The sequence below is a fragment of the Chiloscyllium plagiosum genome, unplaced genomic scaffold (genome assembly GCF_037043375.1).
Source record: "Chiloscyllium plagiosum isolate Xiang-an unplaced genomic scaffold, Cpla_swu_hap1 HiC_scaffold_2, whole genome shotgun sequence".
In the NCBI taxonomy this organism is placed as follows: Eukaryota; Metazoa; Chordata; class Chondrichthyes; order Orectolobiformes; family Hemiscylliidae; genus Chiloscyllium; species Chiloscyllium plagiosum.
The window spans coordinates 78032796-78055477 of record NW_028270140.1 but is presented as its reverse complement, the minus strand read 5'-3'; the positions used below and the strand labels follow the sequence as shown (position 1 = coordinate 78055477).

The 22682-nt window shown below is 40.2% G+C and overlaps 1 protein-coding gene across 4 annotated transcripts in view; it reads left to right on the top strand.

Annotated features, from left to right (window-relative positions):
* slc33a2 (solute carrier family 33 member 2) overlaps positions 1–22682 on the top strand; it is a 160972-nt gene that overhangs the window by 124443 nt on the left and 13847 nt on the right. The window contains exon 7 of one of the 4 annotated variants that reach the window (XM_087997940.1): positions 2597–2696. The exons of the other annotated variants lie outside the window; for them this stretch is intronic. Within the exon in view, the coding sequence (XP_087854066.1) occupies positions 2597–2599 (3 nt within the window). The 3' untranslated portion in view covers positions 2600–2696. Of the gene's footprint in view, positions 1–2596; positions 2697–22682 lie in introns of those variants that run through there. 4 annotated transcript variants of the gene reach the window in all.

The window sequence follows — 22682 nt, the reverse complement described above, 5'->3', positions numbered from 1 at the left end:
AGAGCAGAGAAATTGTGGATATTTGTTATCATGGCAAGACAGTAACATATAGGGCCAACCACTTTATAAGGGTGTAGACTTGGACAAGTACATCAAATGGTGCCCTTATTGCTTTGTGAGCTGTAGAGAATACTTCCTTCCATTACTTCAACACAAATATTCCCAAATTATTCCCAAAAATGTTTTTCCTGTGAATCGTGGCCTCAGTAAGCATTTCTAGCTGATCATGTCCACACTAATAGCTTGCTTTTTTGGAATAATGTGCTCCACGTTTCTCATGCAATAAGAATATCCGCACCTGCAAATTCTCCTGGTGGTCACACACCATCCTGACTTGAACATGCTACAATTATTTCATCACACCGATAAAGGAATCCATTATAGTCAGAGTTTTGGGGAACCTTCCAAGTTATAATCTTCAAGTATGAGTTTTCCCATTTTGCACATCCTTCTGCTATCTTTGAGCATTGACACTGTGATATTAAAACATTGATTATAGCTAGCTATTATGTAAAAACATGGTATTCTTCACAGACTTTATTGTCTAGTCCAGTGTTAAGCTATTAGCTTATAGCAGAACAGCAACCTGCCATAGAGTGCCATGCTTCAGGTGATCGTAGAGTAAGATGAAATGTGAAATCTTTATACCCTTGGGTCACATGCTGCCTTACAGTGATGAAATCATAAACATGTCTCTTAAAGATAATCTGACATGCTGACTACACCATGAGACACAACATACTTGTATATTATTTCTCTCCCAAGAGGCTGATGTTTCTGACAGTCCAAAAAGTTACAAAGTTGTGCTGCATTCCTAATGATATGCATCTATGTCCATGCAAATAAAGTTATTGATAAATTGAACTTTTTTTTAGATGTTCTCCTCAGCTGGCCTGGTGTAGTATGGTGAACAAATGCAAATTCTTCAGAAGGGTTATAAAAATCACCCACATACTCTCTGTTAAAATGCTTTTCTTCCTTGAAACGTTTGTGGAACCTTTCTTTTGTAGGATGGCTATACAGCCCTGATTTAACATTCCCTTCCTTGCTTTCAAATGACTTATAATGAGAGTTATAAGGAGAGGCTGGATAGGCTGGGACTTTTCTCATTGGAGTGTAGGAGGTTGAGAGGTGACCATACTGAGATTTGTAAAATGAGGGGTAGAAATAAGGAGAATGATAAGTGCCTTTTTCCTAGGGTGGGGATTGTCAAGACTAGGGGGCATATTGTTAAGGTGAGAGGAGTAAGATTTTAAAAAGACATGAGGAACAACTTTTTTTTACACAAAGAGTGGTTTGTGTGTGGAATGAACTTCCAGAGGAAGTGGTGGATGTGGGTATAGTTATGAAGTTGAAAAGACATTTAGATAAGTGCATGAATAAGAGGTATTTGGAGGGATTTGCCAAACGCAGGGACCAGTTTAGTTTGGGATAATGTCGGCATGGACCAAAGGGTCTGTTTCTGTGCTGTATGACTCTATGACTTCTTAGTACAGTTTCTCTCTGTCTCTTTAACCTCCTTCAGCCCTACAACTCTGCAGGATCCATGCAAATCTGGCCTGTTCCATCTTCCCTGTTTTAATCAGTCCTACTTTGTTGGCATGCTTTCAGTTACCTAGCCCTAAGTTCAGAAGCTGCCTCCTTAAATTTCTCTACCTCCCTATCTCTTCCTTGAAGGTAGTCCTTAAGAGCTACCTGTTTGATCTACTGTTGTAATATTTTCTAGTGTGACTCAATGTCAGATTTTATTTTAAAGTAGTCCTGTAAATAGCCTTAGAATGTTTTATTATTTTGTAGGTGCAAGTTGTAACAATTTCCAGCAAAGATTTCAATGATATGTAACAGTAAGAGTCAGGGTATAGGTTGAGCATTAAAACATTTGATAAACTGAATGAGGGAAATACACTTTGTTTGATGTCTGCTGTTATGGTCTTACAAAAATATATTCTTTTTATATCATGCTCCTTTCAAATGACTGTTTAAATTTAGCTGCCTGTAGAGGTAATAGACCATGAGTTACAGAATGAACATGTTTTGACTTTTCTGCTCTCTTGAACAATAAAGAAGCCTATTCTTAAATTGGTCAAACTGCTTGAATTGGCATGTCATTAAGGAAATGAATTATTTTTATAAAGTTGACCACAATTAACTTTAAAATGGTTATGAGTCTTGATTATGTGTCTGTGCAATATAAACACTTTGACTTTCATTTCCCTGTCTCCTCTGAAATAAGAAACAAGATGAAATGCAGGTGGTATTGTTCTACAGAAAGCCCTACCTTATGAAATTGAGAATTTTCCATTTCTCAAATTGTTTTACAATGAATGTTGTGTATTGTTCTCACACAATACCTGCTGGGTCTGGTACCAGCTTATTTTCCTGCTATTGTGAGCTTTTGCATCATGTAACATATTTATTAATGAGATCCCAACAGATTTGAATTCTTAGATAAAATGAAATATGTGATTGCACATATCAAATAATATTGGTTGTTGCTTGAGAAAGGAGCATTTAGTCATAGGGTTTCTGCACCAGAATTTATTTGCATCTCACAGATGTAAATTCCACTTGACACTCGTGCCCTTTTTCTTTTTAGTGAGTGTGACCTGCTATGAAAGCAATATGGATTTAACTCAGCCACTCTGCTCCAGCTCCCACTCTGAATCCTCCACTCGCTCAACCTTGATCAAGTAAAGTACATTAACATGCTCTGAATATTTGCTATACATACCTTCTGCTTGACACCTTGCAGATTATAACATTCCTGTATAAATCTAATTGGTAGAAATTACATTTGGCATTCTTTTCCCTGCTGTTTGAATAAAGACAACACATTTTATTGGAGTAATGCCATTATTAATATCCCAAATTGTGGAATTTGGTACAGTTATATAGCTGACAGCAATTTCTATCTTAATGTATACTTTAGTAAAAGTGTAAACTTGTAAAATTAAGAACGATATAAAAGCTTCAGGGATGACAGAAAAACAAATGAGAATTATTCCAAGGTTGCAGGACTTCTGCCACATGGATAGATCAGAGAAGTTAAGGCTAATTACCCTAAAAAATGGAAGATTGACAAGATAATCGATTAAGGTATTTAAAATCAGAGAGATTGAGAATGAGTAATTGGGGCTCCCATCAAATTCCATTTTGATTTAATTCCCTCTCTCCGCACTGTTCCTCACCTTTGGTGCTTTTTGCAATGCCCCTGATTGTATTTGCAGGTAAATTGGAAATGCAGTGATTTAGTGGTGGCGGATAAAAGTTTAAAGCAACATGGTTGATTTGGTGGTGGGAAAACAAACCATTCAGTTGTGCATGAAAGCACTTTTGATATAGGACACAAACAATGAAGCAGAGTAGATGGGGCTAAATTGTTCCCATTCTAAGAACATTAGAAAACCAGAAGACACAGATATAAATTTCTAGGAAAGGTGACATAAAGAAATCCTTTTTTCTACAATCTGCAATGCAGATCATCATGGTATAGGCAGATTCATTGTGGCTTTTAGAAGAGAATTATACAAGGAATGGAAACAAAAACAATTAGTACTGTGGAAAAAGACTGGAAGTGGAACTGTCTTTTTTTAAATGGAAAGAGCTGGAATAGGCACAAATGAGTTAAATTAGCCTCCCTCTGTGCTGTGAAACTTCTATGATTCTATTCTGTGACCATTACACATGTGTATTGGAAAATAGATCTGTTTTCAGTGAATATAATTGGGAACATAACAGTGTTTGGCAATCATGCAAGGTCAAAGAGTGAAAACTGAGCTGCACACAAGTATGATGCTGTAAATCCCAAACCAGCATCAATGCATCATGCTAAAAATTCATTCTGTACTATTATGGCATTGATGTACTTGGATACTTCACATAATAACTGAACTTGGAGTTGTCTCAGATGATTGGGAGGTTTCACAATATGCATCAGATTAAAATAAACTCTGTGGGAAAATAGCCTCTTAGACTTCATGACCTGTCGGCTAATGGAAACTGCACTTGCTTCAGTGTAACAAATGATAACTTAAGTGACATATTGAATTTTCACTCTGCATCCAAGAAATAATTCATCCCCTGCTCATTATTTGAAAATATTGCAGTGTACAACTTACAGAATAATGACAGATTCAGCAAAAATACATTGCACACACTCAAAGCTAATCTAACTCTAGATGATCACTGTGAAGTACATTTTTATTTATAGTCACCTGGAAGCATATTGCTTGATGCAGATTTCCATGGGCTATGACCATCATTTGGAGCCTAAAGATATCTGTAGAGTTTGGACCAAAATTGAAGTATATCTTCAAGTTGAGTTAATGGGAGGAAACCAACTCTGACACATTCAATAAGTTGTAACTTATGGGAGTCTAGCTGGACTGAACCTAAGGGTGACGAAGATAGAGACTAAAGTTGAGCTGGTAATAGTTTAAAAGTTGAAAACATGTCTTGGAGAGACTCTATCTTTGTAATGGAGTGAGCCATGGGTAAAAGTTTAGTTTGGATTCAACAGTATCCCAAAGCTCTGCAATGGTTGACTTGTCTTGAATGTGCAGCTGTGGAGATTGATGGAATCTAGAGCCGGAGATGTGTTGCTGGAAAAGCGCAGCAGGTCAGGCAGCATCCAGGGAACAGGAGAATCGACGTTTCGGGCATAAGCCCTTCTTCGGGCATAAGCCCTTCTTCAGGAAGGGCTTATGCCCGAAACGTCGATTCTCCTGTTCCCTGGATGCTGCCTGACCTGCTGCGCTTTTCCAGCAACACATCTCCGGCTCTGATCTCCAGCATCTGCAGACCTCACTTTCTCCTCATTGATGGAATCTAGGCTAGTGAAAGCGACTGACTTTAGCTCTAACACCGTTAGTCAGGGGAACATTTTAGTTCACCCAGGTCTAAATATCAGAGAGTTAGAAAAGGCAATGCTGATGTCATGAGCCTACCTGTGGGAGCTGAACCAGTGATAAAATTGAGCATTCTATCTTCCTCAGATATCACAAAAAGGTAGCATGTAAATGAAGAGAGACAGGCACATATAGCATTATGGAAGTACTTTGGAAGTGACTGAAAACAAGGGACAAATAGTTTGGAGGTAATTCTGTGTATGCATTGTAATAGACATGTGTAAAACCAGGAGAACCTAGTGCTACAGAGACCACAGGAAATAAAAGGATAGAATGGTCAGTGTTATCAAAAGTGGCAAAGTAAAATAAAGAAGTTGAATGGAGAAACAGATCCATTGTCTTGGTTTATAGGGTATCGTTTGTCACTTTGACCAGTGCAATTACAATGCTGTGGGAAGGTGTTGCTGTTTCCTTCCCATCTTATTTTAAGGAATTATATGTTATATAGGCTTCTGGGGTTGCATACTTAACGGGGTTGCCTACTTAACTACTTACAATTTAAAATAAAGCAGGTGCTGTCTGACTGATATTTCCTGTGTGTTGTGTGAAGAAAAATCATGAGCCTTTAATTTACAGCGCAGTTAAGGAGTTAAAAACAATTATGATGAGGTTGCAAAATGAGTAATGTTTCTTGATAACGAACAAAGCATTGGTAGACATCATGTTCACCAGCAACTGTGAGATAGCAGGCTATGTGCAGATAATATTTACAAAACATTGAAATGAATGGTTGTTATTGTGAATTTAATATAGCTCCATGCCAGCTATGACACAACAACATTTGTGATTTGGACTTTGAACCATAATTTCCCATGTTCCAGTAAAATTGTCAGGTGTTGCTTGGTAGTTGTATTAATACCTGGAAGTAATCTAGTTGACAGATTCAGGTGATATCATTATGTTTTAAGTAATGTGAACTCACAGATTAGATTCCACTCTGAAGATTACTCTTGTTTTACCTATTTTGACCGTCTTATCATGTGGTTTTAAATGTACTCAGCTAAGTTTCAGATCTCCAGCGTCTTTGTTTTGTTTATACACTCAATCTCTCTGCAATATTGTCATAAGATGTTCAAAATGGACATATGTTCAATTCCCCAATACATACATTCCCCATCTATAGTCTAAAAATGATTTATGCGTGAAAACCCTCAGGTCTCTTTTAAATCTTTCCCCTCTCACCTTAAACCTACATCCCATAGTTTTGGACTCCCATACTCTAGGAAAAAGACCTTGGCTATTCACCCTATCCGTGCCCCTCATGATTTTATAAACCTCTACTAGGTCACCCCTCAGCTCCAGGGAGAAAAGCCTCAGCCTATTCAGCCTCTCCCTGTGGCTCAAACCCTCCAAACCCTGCAACACCTTTGTAAATCTTTTATGAACCTTTTCAATTTTAACAACATTTTTCCTGTAACAAGGAGACCATACTTATCTTCAGTAATCTAAAAGTGGCCTAATTAATATCCTGTACAGCTGCAACATGACATCTCAACTCCTTTACTCAATGCACTGACCAATGAAAGCAAGTGTGCCAAATGCCTTCTTCATTACCCTGCCTACCTACGGCTCCACTCTCAAAGAACTATGCATCTGCACCCCTAGGTCCTTTTGTTTGGCAACACCCCCCAGGACCCTACCATTAAGTGTATAAGTCCTACCCTGGTTTGCCTTTCTAAAATGCAACACCTCACATTTATCTAAATTAAACTCCATCTGCCACTCCTTGGTCCATTGGTCCATCTGATCAAGGTGCCATGCAGTTGAAAATAAACTGGCCAGCTTAATCCCAAACTATTCCCAGGGAGAGCAATGGAGTCAGACGTTTGGAGTGGGAATTGAAAGAGGTGCCTTCAGTCTTGCCAGTATTTATTAGGAGGAAATTTGTCTTCTTTTTGATTCTTTGATAGTTCTGATACTTGAGCAAGAGTGAGGGAATCAAGAGATGGGATGATGTCAAGGTGAGTTCCATCAGTGCACATCTGAAAATTAACACAATGTGTTTGGATAATGTTGTATACAAAAAAAAAGTGGTGGCTGGGGGAGGAGGGGGACGTGGGGGAGGGTGTGGGGAAGGGGACAGGGAGTTGTGGTGTTGTAGCAGGAATGAATTCTTGAGGGCACCATAGATAATGATGCAGATGCCAGAGAAGCCATTGCAAATTAATATTGGTGTGATTGGACATGGGTGTCTGAAGTAAATTGTCCCTCATACATTTTTACTTAGATGACTCCAAGCATAAGCAATAAAAAAGTAATTGATTTTTCAAAAAGAATTGCTGGTAGATGTGTGAACATTTTATAGCTACCTAAATGTATATATTGTAAACAATGGCTTTGACACTTTGTCAATGTGTCAACATGGAAATATTACAAATATTTTTAGTACCTTTTGCACATTGGAGAATTCAATGTATCCTAAACCTTAACATTTTCAAATTGCTACATGTTTTAGTTCATTCATGAAATTTGGACATCACTGGCTAGGCCAGCATGTATCGCCTATCCCTATTTCTCCAGGAGAAGCTGCCTCCTTGAACCATTGCGGTCGTTGGAATGTAGGGACACTCATAATACTGTCAGGAAGGGAGCTTCAGGATTTTGACCCAGTGACTTAGCCCCAGTCAGGATGATGTTTTGCTCAGATGGGAACTTGGAGGGTATTTGTGTTGTTCACATTATATCTGTTGTCTTTGACCTTCTAAGTGGTGGAAGCCATGAGTTTGGAAGGTTTGGATGAAGGAACCTTGGTGAGTTAATGCAATGCATCTTGTAGATGGTAAATGCTTCTTGCATTGTGTGTCAGTTGAACAGACTACTTTGTCCTGGATGGTGTCAAACTCCTTGAATGTTGTTGGAGCTGCACTCATCCAGGCAAGTTTCATCATACTCCTGACTTGTACCTTGCAGGCGATGGACAGGCTTTGAAGAAATAGGAGCTAACAGAATTGCCACAGAATTTGTAGCCTCTGACCTGCTCTTGCCACAATATTTACAATTTTGGGATGTTTCAGTTTCTGATCAAAGGTAATTCATGATAATGGGGGAATTCAGTGATGTTAATGCCAATGACCATCAAGGGAAGATGGGTTAGATTCTCTCTTTGTGGAGATTGCCAGGCACCTGCATGGCACAAATTTTATTTGCCACTCATCAACCCAATCGTGGATGTTGTCTGAGGTCTTGCTGCATAACGGTATGGATTTCTTCAGTACCTGAGGAACTGCAAATAATTATATTATTCTTACTCATTTGTCACTGTACATCATACTGTAAGATTAACATCAAATGGCATTGAATTATTGGACAGATACTTAATTAAATCAATTGTAGTGGTGGAGAATGGCAATATTAGTTCCTTAGTCCACTTCGCTGTGGCATTTTAAAGCCTGACCATTAGCACATGAGATATTAATTTATAAAATATATTTTTCTAAAATTGCTTGGCATTCATTATGGTGAATAGAGAATTTTATTTTGTCTAAACTGTAAGGTGAAATCCTGTCATTGAAACTAATAATGAGCCATTGAACCAGAAAAAGTTTGCTTTTCAATGAGTTTATTAGGTATAAAACTTTGTTTTTTGCCCTTGATTTTTGGTAAATTAATAAATTAAAATTGAAATATTCATAACTATCCAACACATCAAAAGAAATGCTTCTCGTCATTGAGAATTGTTAATGCTTCTTCAGAGCCTATGACCTAGGTGACAAAATTCTTACTGTATTTTACAAATTTATTTGAAGTATGTGATAGGATACTCAGTTAACCTTATTAAATAGTGAAATGTCACTTCAGCTAAGATTTCATTGAGATAGGCTATGTGTGTGTGGAAATCATAATCCTTTACCATGTTGTGAAATAGCATAAAAGATATTTTTTTAAAAATTCTGAGCCAGCTATTAAGATTAAGGTGTGGAGGGTAAAATGCCTAAAGAAATTTAGCCTTATCTTTCAGCTCATGGTATCATACTACTGATATTGAAACTAAAGGGCCTTTGTGGCAGGACACTTTTTTTCTGATCCAGAAGCAGATAACATCTTGTTAGCATTAAGTATCCTTTTGTCACTTCTAGAGGTTTCTTTCTGCTCAATTATGGCCTGTGTTTTGAATAACATTAAATGTAGATTTGTCGCACTGACATTTTCATGTAGTAATCCTTATTCATTAATGCAACTAAAAATACTAATTGGACTTGAATCTCATCTTTATTTGGAATTGCAGTGCAGCAGTCTTAATAGGCTGCAGCTAGCATAAGTCTTCAAGTGCTGGATCCTCTCTTTGACAATAATGGAATTTCTATGAAGTTTTAATCAGATAGTGCAGGGTGTTTTTTTCTAAATCAACTACCGTTTGCAGTAAGTTAATGCTAATTGGAATACTTCATGTGCAAGCTTCTGCTAACAAAATATAAAGATTCTCACATCTATTTTCCTTTTTAGAGCAGTTTATCTGTAAGGAAATGGTTTTCTCTTTCTTTTATAAAATAGTTATAGGAAGCAAGGTTAAAAAGAAAAGTTGTCCCTTTTTGTAGATGGCATTTTGGAGGGGGCGAAGAGGGCTTCTTCAAAAGTAAGCAATTAAAAAAAGCTGTTTGGATCATTCTCCTGAAGTCAATGTTAAGAAACATAAAGGTTTTATTGGGAAATCTGCAAATCATAATGCATAGTAAGAAAGCTCCTTTCACACATCTAATACAGCTAAATTGCTGTTTAACCAGTATCATTGATGATAGGTTTGATGTATGGAATTCACCATTTTACATGAGATTCAATACTTTGATATTCTTAAACCATACATTTCACTCAAGTATGAAGGATCTTCATATCTGTAGTTTAAAATAATCTAAATAGCTTTAGTAAATTATACTTTTCCAAAAGTGCTGAGCGGTAGAGATGAGAGTGACCATCCTAGAAAACAAGGTCACTTTTGACCAAGTGTAACATTGAGAATTCCGAACAAAGTTATAGTCAATGCAACTTAAAGAAAGTACAGTGGATGCTGGAGAAACTCAGCAGGTCTGGCAGCATCTGTAGAGAGAGAAGCAGAGTTAACAGTTCAAATCCAATTACCGTTCGTCAGACTTGACATTATTTTTCTCTCTACAGATGTTGCCAGATTTTCTGAGTTTCTCGAGCACCTTCTGCTTGTATTTTAGCGTCAGTGAAGATCAAGGGTAAATTCTGTGCAGGTTAAAGTCATACCAAGTACAGAGTAAAGGTGTTGACGTTATTGGAAAACAGCCATTTCAGCTTGAGGACATCCTTGCAAGGGTCCTAATTGTGCTTGGTCCAAACATCTTTAGCAACTTTGTTAATGATCTTCCCTCCATGTAAAGTTCACATGTGAGGATGTCTACTGCTGATTGTGCAATATTCAGCAACATTTACAACTTCTCATATACTGAAGTAGTCCATATCCAAATGCACAAAGACCTGGATAATATACAGACTTGAGTTGACAGATGACAAGTTATATTCAGACCATTGAAATGCCAGGTATTTACCAACCCCAGTAAGGGAGAATCTAACCATTGCTCTTTGACATTCAGTGGAATTGCCATCGTTAAATTCCCCACTGTAAATATCTTTGGGTTACCATTGACCAGAAACTGAACTGGACTAACCATATAAATACTGTGGCAATAAGAGCAGGACAGAGACAGGTATACCTGCAGTGAGTAACTCACCTCCTGACTCCTCAAAGAACATGCACCATTTATGTGGCACAAGTCAGGAGTGTAGAACATAGAACATAGAAACGTACAGCACAGAACAGGCCCTTTGGCCCACGATGTTGTGCCGAGATTTAATCCTAATGTAAATTATAGTAACAATCTACGCACCCCTGAACTCACTGCTATCCATGTGCATGTCCAGCAGTTGTTTAAATGTTCCCAATGACTCTGCTTCCACCACCACCGCTGGTAACACATTCCATGCATTCACAAGTCTCTGTGTAAAAAACCTACCTTTGACATCTCCTTTATATCTTCCTCCTAATATCTTCAAACTATGACTTCTCATACCAGTCAATCCTGCCCTGTGGAAAAGTCTCTGGCTATTGACTCTATCTATTCCCCTCATTATTTTGTACACCTCTATCAGTTCTCCTCTCTTCCTCCTTCTCTCCAGAGAGAAAAGTCCGAGCCTATTCAACCTTTCTTCATAAGGCAAGCCCTCCAGTCTAGGCAGCATCCTGGTAAACCTTCTTTGCACACTCTCCAAAGCCTCTGTATCTTTCCTATAGTAGGGCGACCAGAACCGGACACAATATTCCAAGTGTGGCCTCACAATGAACTTGTAGAGCTGCAGCAAAACCTCTTGGCTCTTAAACTCTATCCCCCTGTTGATGAAAGCCAAAACACCATATGCTTTCTTAACAACCCTATCCACTTGGGTGGCAACTTTGAGGGATCTATGTACTTGCACACCCAGATCCCTCTGTTCCTCCACACTGCCAAGAATCCTGTCTTTAATCCTATATTCAGCATTCAAGTTCAACCTTCCAAAATGCAAAACTTTACATTTATCCATGTTGAACTCCATCTGCCATTTCTCAGTCCAGCTGTGCATTCTGTCTATATCGCACTGCAGCCTGCAGTAGCCCTCTAAACAATTGACAACACCTCCAACCTTTGTGTCATCTGCAAATTTACTAACCCACCCCTCAACCTCCTCATCCAAGTCATTTATAAAAACTACAAAGAGCAGAAGCCCAAGTACAGAGCCCTGCAGGACCACACTCAACACTATCGTCCAGGCAGAATACGTTCCATCTACAATTACTCTCTGTCTTCTGTCAGCCAACCAATTCTGAATCCAGATAGCCAAGTCTCCCTGTATCCCATACTTCCTGACTTTATGAATGAGTCTGCCATGGGGAATCCTATTAAATGCCTTGCTGAAATCCATATACACCACATCCACTGCTCGACCGTCGTTGACCTGTCTTGACACCTCCTCAAAGAACTCAATAAGATTTGTGAGGCATGACCTGCCCCTCACAAAGCCATGCTGACAATCACACTATGCTTTGCCAAATAGTCATAAATCCTATCCCTCAGAGTTCTTTCCAAAACTTTGCTGACCACAGACGTAAGACTGACTGTTCTGTAATGGCCAGGCATTTCCCTATTACCCTTCTTGAAAAGAGGAACAACATTCGCCTCCTTCCAATCCTCCGGTACGACTCCCGTGGACAGTGAGGAGGCAAATATCCTCGCCAGCGGCTTAGCAACCTCCTTTCTCACTTCCTGGAGCAGCCTAGAATAAATCTGGTCTGGTCCTGGGTACTTATCAATCTTAATGTTTTCCAAAATTTCTAGCACATCAACTTCATCAATCTTGATCTGGTCAAGACTGTATCCCAGCTCCTCTAAGTTTTCATTTATAACAAGTTCCCTTTCCTTGGTGAAAACCAAAGCAAAAAACTCATTTAGGGCTTCCCCTATCTGCTCAGACTCCACGCACAAGTTCCCTCCGCTATCCCTGATCAGCCCTACCTTCTCCTGGATCATTCTCTTATTCCTCACGTTTGAGTAAAACGCCTTTGGGTTCTCCCTAATCCTTCTTGCCAAGCATTTTTTGTGCCCCCTTCTGGATCTCCTCAGTCCATTTCTGAGCTCCTTTCTAGCAAGCCTGTAATCCTCTAAGGCTATGCTAGATCCTTGCTTCCTCCACCTTACATACGCTGCCTTCTTCCTCTTGACGAGAAGTTCTCTGTTCTCGTCATCCAAGGTTCCTTAATCTTACCTCTTCTTACCTGCCTCAGAGGAACAAATTTGTGCATCACTAGCAACAACTGCTCCTTAAATAGTCTCCACATGTCTGCTGTGCCCTTTCTGTGGAACAACTGCTCCCAGTGTATACTTCCCAACTCCTGTCTGATAGCGTCATAATTTCTTTTTCTCCAATTGAATATTTTCCCTTGGTAATTGCTCCTTTCACTTTCCAAGGCTATGCTAAATGTGAGTCAGTTGTGATCTCACCCACTTAAAAACCTTCCCAGAAGTCATTCGCTCCTCCCTCGCACCTCTCGGCAAATGGAGGCCCCGACGCCTGAAGTGAGTCTTTTAAACGGTGATGGAATAATGACTGAACAAAGGAGCCCACTTGATTGGCACAAACATCCATTTTCTCGTATCTACTGCAGAGATTCGCCAAGGCTCCTTAGATGGCACCTTTCAAATATACAACCATTTCCATCTAGAAGGACAGGGCAGCAGATACATTTATTCATTCATGGAATGTGGCATTGCTGGCTGGGCTGTACTTATTGCCTGTCCCTAATTGCCCTTGAGAAGCTGGTGGTGAGCTAAATTCTTGAACCGCTGCCATCCATGAGTGTGAGTTGACTCACAATGCCCATAGGCTTTTGAACCAATGACAATGAAGGAATGGAAATATGTTTCCAAGTCAGTATGGTGAGTGGCTTGGAGGTGGGTGTGTTCCAATATATCTGCTGCCAATGTCTTTCTACATGGAAGTAGTCATGGGTTTGGAGGTCTGAGGATCTTTGCTGAATTTCTGCATTGCATCTAAAAGCTAGTACACACTGTTGCTACTGTGTGTTGGTGGTGGATGGAGTGGATGTTTGTGGCTGTGGTGCCTTTCAAGTGGGCTGCTTTGTCCTGGATTGGTCAAGCTTCTTGAGTATCATTGGAGCTTCTCCGATCCAGACAAGTGGGGAGCATTCCACCACATTCCTGATGTGCCTTGTAGATGAATATTCCTTCATACTCCTGACTTCTGCCACATAGATGGTGGACATTCTTTAAGGAGTCAGGAGGTGAGTTACTCACTGCAGGTATACCAATCTCTGACCTGATCTTATTGCCACAGTATTTATATGGTTAGTCCAGTTCAGTTTCTGGTCAATGGTAACCCAAAGATGTTTACAGGAGTCAGAGGTGAGTTACTCACCACATTCCTAGCCTCTGTTCTGCTCATGTAGCCACTGTGCTTATGTGATGAGTCCAGTTCAGTTTCTGGTCAATAGTAACATCAAGGATACTGATTGTTGGGGATTCAGTGATGCTAACACCATTGAATGGCAAGGGGATGTGGTTAGATTGTCTTATGATAATGATAGTCTTTGCTTGGCCTCTAAGTAACGTCAATGTTTTTTTCCACTTGTCAGTCCAGTCCAAGCCTGGGTGTTGTCCAGATCTTGTTGCATTTGAACCTGGACTGCTTCAGTTTCTGAGGATCTGCAAATGGTGTTGAGAGTGTGGTGCTGGAAAAGCACAGGCATCCGAGGAGCAGGAGAATCGATGTTTCAGACATAAGCCTATGCCCGAAACATCGATTCTCATGCTCCTTGGATGCTGCCTGACCTGCTGTGCTTTTCTAGCGCCACATTCTCGACTCTGACTCTGCGGTCCTCACCTTCTCCTCCGATCTGCAAATGATGCTGAACATCAGCAAATGTGGAGGGTAGGTCATTGATTAAGCAGCTGAAAATGTTTGTGCCTAGAGTACTAACCTGAGGAACACTTCCAAAGATGCCCTGGAGCTGAGATGACTGACCTCCAACAACGATAACCATCTTCCTATGTGTCAGGAATGACTCCAACCAGCAGGACGTTTGCCCCCTCATACCCATTGATTCCAGTTTTGCCAGAGCCCCTTGATACCATACTCAGTCAGATGCAACCTTAATAACAAGGGCTGTCACTCTCACTTTATCTATGGAATTCAGCTCTTTTATCCATGTTTGAACCAAGGCCATAATGGGCTAAACTGGCAGAATCCAAACTGGGCATCACTGAGGAGGTGCTGCTTGATAGCACTGTTAAGGCACTTTCCATCCAGGCTTGAGTTGACAGATGACAAACTACATTCAGACTATTCAAGTGCCAGGTATTTACCATCTCCAAGGGAGAATCTAACAATTGCCCTTTGTCATTCAATGGCATTACCATTGCTAAATTCCCCACTGTAAACATCTGGGGTTACCATTGACCAGAAACTGAACTGGACTAGCTATATAAAGACTGTGGCAACAAGAGCAAGTCAGAGACTGGTATACCTGCAGTGAGTAACTCACCTCCTGACTCCTGAAAGAATGTCCACCATCTAAGTGGCACAAGTCAGGAGTATGATGGAATAACGATGGAACAAAGGAGTCCACTTGATTGGCACAAACATCCATTCTTTCCTATCTACTGCAGAGATTCGCCAAGGCTCCTTAGATGGCACCTTTCAAATGTACAACCCCTACCACCTAGAAGGACAAGATGATCAAGAGTAAACTGATAGGTTGGTAATTTGCTAGGCTGGATTTATCTTGCTTTTTGCATTCAGGACATACCTGGGCAATTTTCCACACTGTCGGCTAAATGCCAAGTTCCTTCCCTGAAGGGCATTCATGAGTCAGATGAGTTTCTCCCCCAACAATTGTAGATTCTTTATTCAAGATTTTTAAAATTAAATTCAAATTTATCTACAATGGCAGGATTTGAACCTGGATTTCCAAAACATTAGCTGAGTTCTTGTATCCTAGTGATAATACCACGAGGTGAAAATGTGTTGCTGGAGAAGCGCAGCAAGTCAGGCAGCATTCAGGGAACAGGAGAATCGACGTTTTGGGCATAAGCCCTTCTTCAGGCTTATGCCCGAAACGTCGATTCTCCTGTTCCCTGGATGCTGCCTAACCTGCTGCGCTTCTCCAGCAACACATTTTCAGCTCTGATCTCCAGCATCTGCAGACCTCACTTTCTCCATAATACCACGAGGCCATTAGCTCCCCATGGGAACATAGAAACACCAACACCTACAAGTTGTTTTCTGAAATATATTCCTGTTTCTTTAGTTACACTTTGTAAAATCATGTAACATGCTCCCTAACAGCACTGAGATTGTACCGCCATCAAAAAGACGACAACAGTTCAAGAAGACAGCTGACTACCACCTTCTCACGCAACTAATAGTGGGTAATAAATGCAGGCACAGTCGGCCAAACCCAAAATCTCTTTGTTGAGTAATAAAACAAAATCATATATAATATTTAAAGAATTGAAAATTATATTTTTTAAAAAGAAATAAAACAAAGTTATATTTATTCATTATTTCCTGTATTCTTACTATGTTCCAGAGCACTTCATAGACAATGAAGTAATTCTTGCAATGTTATCACTTTTTAGGTAACAACCAACCCATTTGTGCATAGCAAGGCCCCACCAACAGTGAAATAAATGATAAGTTAGTTTGTTTTCAGTACTGGTAGGTATGGGGTGAATGTTGATCATAACATCTCACTTGAGTAAAGCAAAAAGTAGCATCCTGTTCAATGAATTATTTACAACTGAGAAATGGTATGAGCATACTTTTGGGAAACAGAACTGATATCTCATCAACACCCTGCAGTTGCACTGAGATACCTATTTGACATATTGTTCCATACTGTTGCAGCAGTATTATGAAGAGAAGGCAATCAATATGATCTGAAGTATTTCACAATGTTTCCTAATACATTTTTGCACTCTTTTATCAAGTCTGAAAACTTAAAAATGGAATGCATTAACTGTCACACAAGTGATCGCAATAAATTGGTAAAGCTAAAATATTAAGTTTACACTGTGTTTGTTTTTAGTTCAATTTTTCTTATGTCATTATATTTATTAATTTTCACTTATACAATGCAGCAATCAAAGATAAATATTTTCAATATGTGTTGCTAGTTCCACAGAGATTAATTTTAATTTGGAGAATAACAATTTACTCAAAGAACACCCTCCAAAGTGCTTTACAAATAACAATTACTTTTGAAGTGTAGTCATTGTTAAGTGGTGAATTTGCATACAGAGTAATTTTGTTGCCTTTGGTTGAAGGAAGAATATTGGTCAGCACACGAGGGACAAAGCTTATCTCTTTTGCTAATGGGGCTCAAGGATACTTTAAGTCTACCTGAGCAAACAAAACCAGGATTCAATTTAACACTGCATTTGAAAGACAGGAGTTTTCCTCAATGCATCACTGCACTGAAGTAGCACCGATAATTCTTAGTTTAAGTCCATACTGGGGCTTGAACCTATAATTTTCTGTCTCTGAGTCAGATATGCTGCCAATGTTAAATAGAAAAGCAGTGCTGAAAGTGTGAACCAAGTTAACATTCCAGATAAAGTTTTAATAAAAACATAAGTGACAATGTGTCGGCGTATTCTGCATGGACTGCTGACTTACACGAATGGAGAATCAATTTGATAGGTTTGGGTTCCATTACTAGAATTCAGTAGCATATGCACAGGTTTTATTATTGCCTCAAAATTTACTTCACTGGATCTACTTCCCACATTGAAGTCTCCACCTATTCTTTCTGATCCACTCTGCACCACCTACAATGAATGTTGAACAATTCCATGTTGTTTACTGCAGGATGACACTGGTTTTTGAAATATTGATTTGTGCAGTAAGTTTGTGCTGTACAAACTCAATTTTAACACAAATCTGCAGCTAAAATATTGTTGTGGCCATGAGCTGCCAACTTCTGCTTAACACAATCTATTCTGCATGTGGCCTCCATTTGACCTTGCCAATGGGTGCCAAGGATTTGCAAGAAATTCCAGACAGAGGCAAGGCATTGTGCTTGTACTTCTCAGGCCTGGTGCGCACTTAGTTTGGCTCAGCAACCATGTTTTTCAGAATTGGATACACCTCTATGGCCATATATGAGGGCTTAATGGTCTCCATTCACAAAAGAGGTTTGTTTTTGGAGTTATGGTGCTTGTATAATTAAGGTGACGCTTCAGCCAAGATTTTCTGGGCCCTTTGTGGAAGTCTCAGATGTGGGATTATGGGACATAAAATTGGGTCCTTTGCAGATTTTTAAAGGTGAAGAACTGAGGCTTGATAGGAAGACTAGCGCAGTGTACAGAAGGATCCATCTCCTTTAGGTGGTGGATCTTCAGGTTCCAGGACTTTGTGGATATGCTGACTGTTTGTTTGGCACACACGTATTTAAAGAGAGTGTGTATGGGGTTTGGATAGTTAGAGGGGAAAGAAAAAATGGCAGATTGTCTTATGAGGAAAGGTTGGACAGCCTTGTCTTGAAAATTCAGACATGCCATTATTGATTCCAAGATTAAAAATCACACAACACCAAGTTATAGTCCACCAAGTTATTGACAATCACCTGATGAAGGAGCGTCGCTCCGAAAGCTAGTGTGCTTCCAATTAAACTTGTTGGACTATAACCTGGTGTTGTGTGATTTTTAACTTTGTACACCCCAGTCCAACACCGGCATCTCCGAATCAGGATTCTGAGACATCTTGACAGGGTAGATGCAGAATGGATATTTCACTTTGTGGGAGAATTTAGAACTGAGGTCACTGTTTAAAAATAAGAGGTCACCCATTTAAAACAAAATAAGCAATTTATTTTCTTGCAGATGGTTGTGAGTTAATTAGATTAGATTCCCTATAGAGTGGAAACAAGCCCTTCGACCCAACAAGTCCACACCGACCCTCTGAAGAGCAACCCATCCAGACCCATTCCTCTGACTATTGCACCTAACACTACGGGCAATTTGGCATGGCCAATTCACCTAACCTGCACATCTTTGGACTGTGGGAAGAAACCGGAACATCCGGAGGAAACCCACACAGACACGGGGAGAATGTGCAAACTCCACACAAACAGTGGCCCGAGGCTGGAATTGAATCAGGGTCCCTGGCGCTGTGAGGCAGCAGTGCTAAACAACTGAGGCACCGTGCCGCCCTTGAGTTGTTGGAACCCTCTCCCTGAAAAGGTGGTGGAAGCAAAGTCTTTGAATATTTTTAAGGCAAAGTTGGATAAATTCATGGTTAGAAAAGAGTGAACAGTTGTCTAGGGGTAGGTAGAAATGTGGATTTGAAGTTATAATCTGTTCAGCTGTGATCTTACTGAATAGTGGAACATGCTTGAGGGGCCAAGTGTTTTTTATTCATGCACAAGATGTAGGCAGTGCTGACTAGGCCAGCATTTATTGCCCATCCTTAGTTGCCCAGAGGAAAGTTGTGTTAACCACATTGCTGTGGATCTGGGGTCACATGTCAGCCAGACCAGGCAGTTTCCTTACCTAAAGGGGATCAGTGAACCAGATGGGTTTTTCCGACAATCAGCAATGGTTTCATGGTAATCATTAGATTCTTATTCCCAGATTTATTGGATTCAAACTCCTCCATCTGCTGTGGCAGAATTCGAACCTGGGGGTCTCCAGAACATTATCTGGGTCTCTAAATTAACAGTCCAATGATAATACCACTAAGTCATCGCCTCCTGTACTGCTGCTTCTTTTTTGTATGTTCAGATGCATCATGAACAACTAACTTCAAGTAAGTAATCAAAAATCACACATCACCAGGTTATAGTCCAACCTATAACCTGGTGTTGTATGATTTTTAATTTTGTCTACCCCAGTCCAACACCAGCATCTCCAATTTAAGTAAGTAGTGATTTCCTTTTTAAAGATTTAAGAATTTCCCAAACTGAGCAGGTTTTGCTTGTCCAAATCAACTTTTCTCTCTTTGCTAAATGATCATTCTGTAAAAGAAAATGAATAATGTTTTTCATATGAAATGTGAGTTATTATTAACTTCTTAAACCTTCTTGTTTTCATACAGTTGATCAAAAAAACTTGTACATTGAGCAAAGACACAATTCATCATTTGTATTGAGAAATGTAGACAGACTTTCTGAAAAGAATAATTATTCATGCTTCTAAATATGAACACAATGTACAGCTGGCGTGCTCACTTACTAATTCTTTACACTAGGAATTGGTCAAGCTTATTTTTGAGGTTGTGAATGAGCAACTTGCTGCCAGTCATGAAAATTTCTATTGTGAGCATCTGGTGAGAATGATCAAATTTTAATAAAATAAATCACAAATTGCATGAAAGGGATAGTACTTATGACACTTTTCATTCCCTCCTCTGATCCAATGCACTATATAGACATTCAGTTGTTTTTAAAATCTGACTTTTGTGTAAAATTAACTGTTGATTTTTGATGCGAGGGCCCTCAAGTTGCTAATATGAGAGGAAAAACTTTTTAGATTACCTTTTTTTCTTTAGTGTCTTCGGAATATTTTTTTTTATTCTTCTGAACAAATAGATTGGAATTCGGTTGATCAGATTTTCTGAATTCTGACATCCCTTCCACTGAAGCACAATGTGTTCTTATGCTGAAGTGCCTTGTGATTATATTCCTAGATTTGGACTTGAAGTTATAGCCTCTGGGCTCAGAGATGCGAGTTATCAGCCAAGCGGCCACCACACTACAAGATTGGAATTTGCATGTGCTCTTTTGCAAATAAGATATTAATATTTCGGAAACTCAGCAAATAATTTGGACTAAGTTATGAAACATATCAATCCTATTGTTATGGGTGAGCAAACACTGAACAGAATCTTGAGCCTCCTTGTGAGTTTGGTGATGTGTGCATTTAATGAGGAGAGGACCCCACCAACATCTGGACTGTACTCCCTTTAAGGGGGTTTTTCCTGCCTATTGCCAATTGGGGCCCATCAGTGGACAATTACTGCTGACTTAAGGCTTTGTGTTGCTACATTTTGGGGAGCAAACAAGTGAACCCAGGGGATGGGTCCTTTATCCAAAAGCCTGATTGAGGAATATGGCATTGGAAAATAGGTGCCTACTGAAAGACCCTCCCCAATGTTGCTGCTAACCCCCAGCCTGGCCCTTCCCTGCCATTGTCTTTGATTGACCAGGAGCTCTTGATAGATGCGACCACCACCAGGGTAGTTGATGAACTGAAGAAGCACACCACTGGCCTCTGTGTGCAACAAGATGCAAAAGGCCTACCTGAAAAAAGGTTACAAGAAGGGGTCTCTTACCATCTTTCCAGCTGGCAGTCATCACTCACTGCCTCTGTGGAGCAACTACAGATAGGTGATACATACAGTTTTGCCATCACCTGAATTACTGAAGAAAATGCTGATCACACAGTGTTCCAGTTGCAAGTTCCAGGGAATCGTTGGCTTTTGTACTGGTTTTGGAAAAATTGTACACTACATTTTGTACACTGCCAAGTCCTAAACTATGAAAGTAACCACCCCAACACACACAAACAAAGCTGCATCAGGACACTATTCAAAAGGGCCACAACACACTGCAGTACACCAGAACTGCAAAAAGAAGAAGAGGAACACCTATACAAGGTATTCGCCAAAAACGGATACCCGCGCAACTTCATCAACAGATGCCTAAGAGAAAGACCATGGAACGAGGACATACCACAACCAAAAGGACTAGCCACACTACCATACATCAGGAGCATCTCAGAACTGACTGCCAGACTACTGCGACCCCTAGGACTCATAACGGCACACAAACCAACAGCCACGCTCAGACCACAACTCACCAGAACGAAGGACCCGATACCCAACATGAGCAAGACGAATGTAGTGTACAAAATACCATGCAAGGACTGCACTAAACACTATATAGGACAAACAGGAAGACAGCTAACAATCCGCATACATGAACATCAACTAGCCACGAAACGACACGACCAGCTATCCTTAGTAGCCACACACGCAGACAACAAGCAACATGAATTCGACTGGGACAACACTACTATCATAGGGCAAGCCAGACAGAGAACAGCCAGGGAATTCCTAGAGGCATGGCATTCATCCACAAACTCCATCAACAAACACATCGACCTGGACCCAATATACCAACCACTACAGCGGACGGCTGAAACTGACAACCGGAAGCGGCAGGGACAGACCACTATAAACACCGGAGGAAACATCAAAGAAGCGTTTCGCAGGAGGCTCCCAAGCACTGATGATGTCGCCTAGCCAGGGAACGAAACGTTTGCAACAAAAACTTCCAGCTCAGCGAACAGAACCACAACAATAGGAGGTGTATTTCGATATTTTTAATTTAAGCCAGGAGATTTTGAATTATTCAGTGTGGGCAAGGTCTTATCTATTGACCTTTTCCTCTTGCCCTAAGAGGATGGTGGTTGTTGGAGGTCCTTTTCTTTGGAACTTTGCCAACCTTGTGATGAAGGTGCTTCCTATGTGCAGAATTTTCTGAGTGCCTGACGGGTGGATTTATGGGGAGGTGAGGTATAGAGCGAGGAAAATTGTATTAAAAAGAGAACGGATCAGCTCCAGTATGAGCACTTGATGTTTTGCCCAGAGGCAGACACATAACAATGATAACAGCTCACTCGGCAGCAACAGCAAAGCACTCCAGCTTGTTAAGTAGCCACTTAAAAGCAATTGTTGCAGCACAGCTCTGGTTTTGGCAGCACCACACAAATTTCTACCCCAATTTAGTCGGTGCAGTGGAAAGTCAAGATTGAGTTACCGCTGAAGGATATTTCTGGCAGAAAGCTGAGTCTCAGCTGCTCCCCTTCTACTGATGGTGGCTCCAGAGCTATTCTGCTTCTCCTCTGCCCAGGCCTTAGCACTGCTACCAGTGGTAACACAACGAGGGCTGACAGCTTCCTTGCAATGGGCCCATGTTCATCAGCTCCTTACTTCAGGAGAATCCGCTTGGGGACCATGGAGGCCATCTAAGTAGCCACCTCCTATAATATTCAGCCAGAAGATGTGCTCCCTCATTGACTGGTTTCACAATCCAGAAATGATCCAGATGAGAGGTTCCCAAAGCTGATGGTATATTTCAGCCCTCTCTCTGAGCTTAGTGAGTATGAGAATGAGCATGACAGTGGAGGGAATTTCCAGTCCAGCTTTCAGTGAATACTCATATATGTTCACTGAAATCAGCTAATTCAAAATGGAGTGTGACTT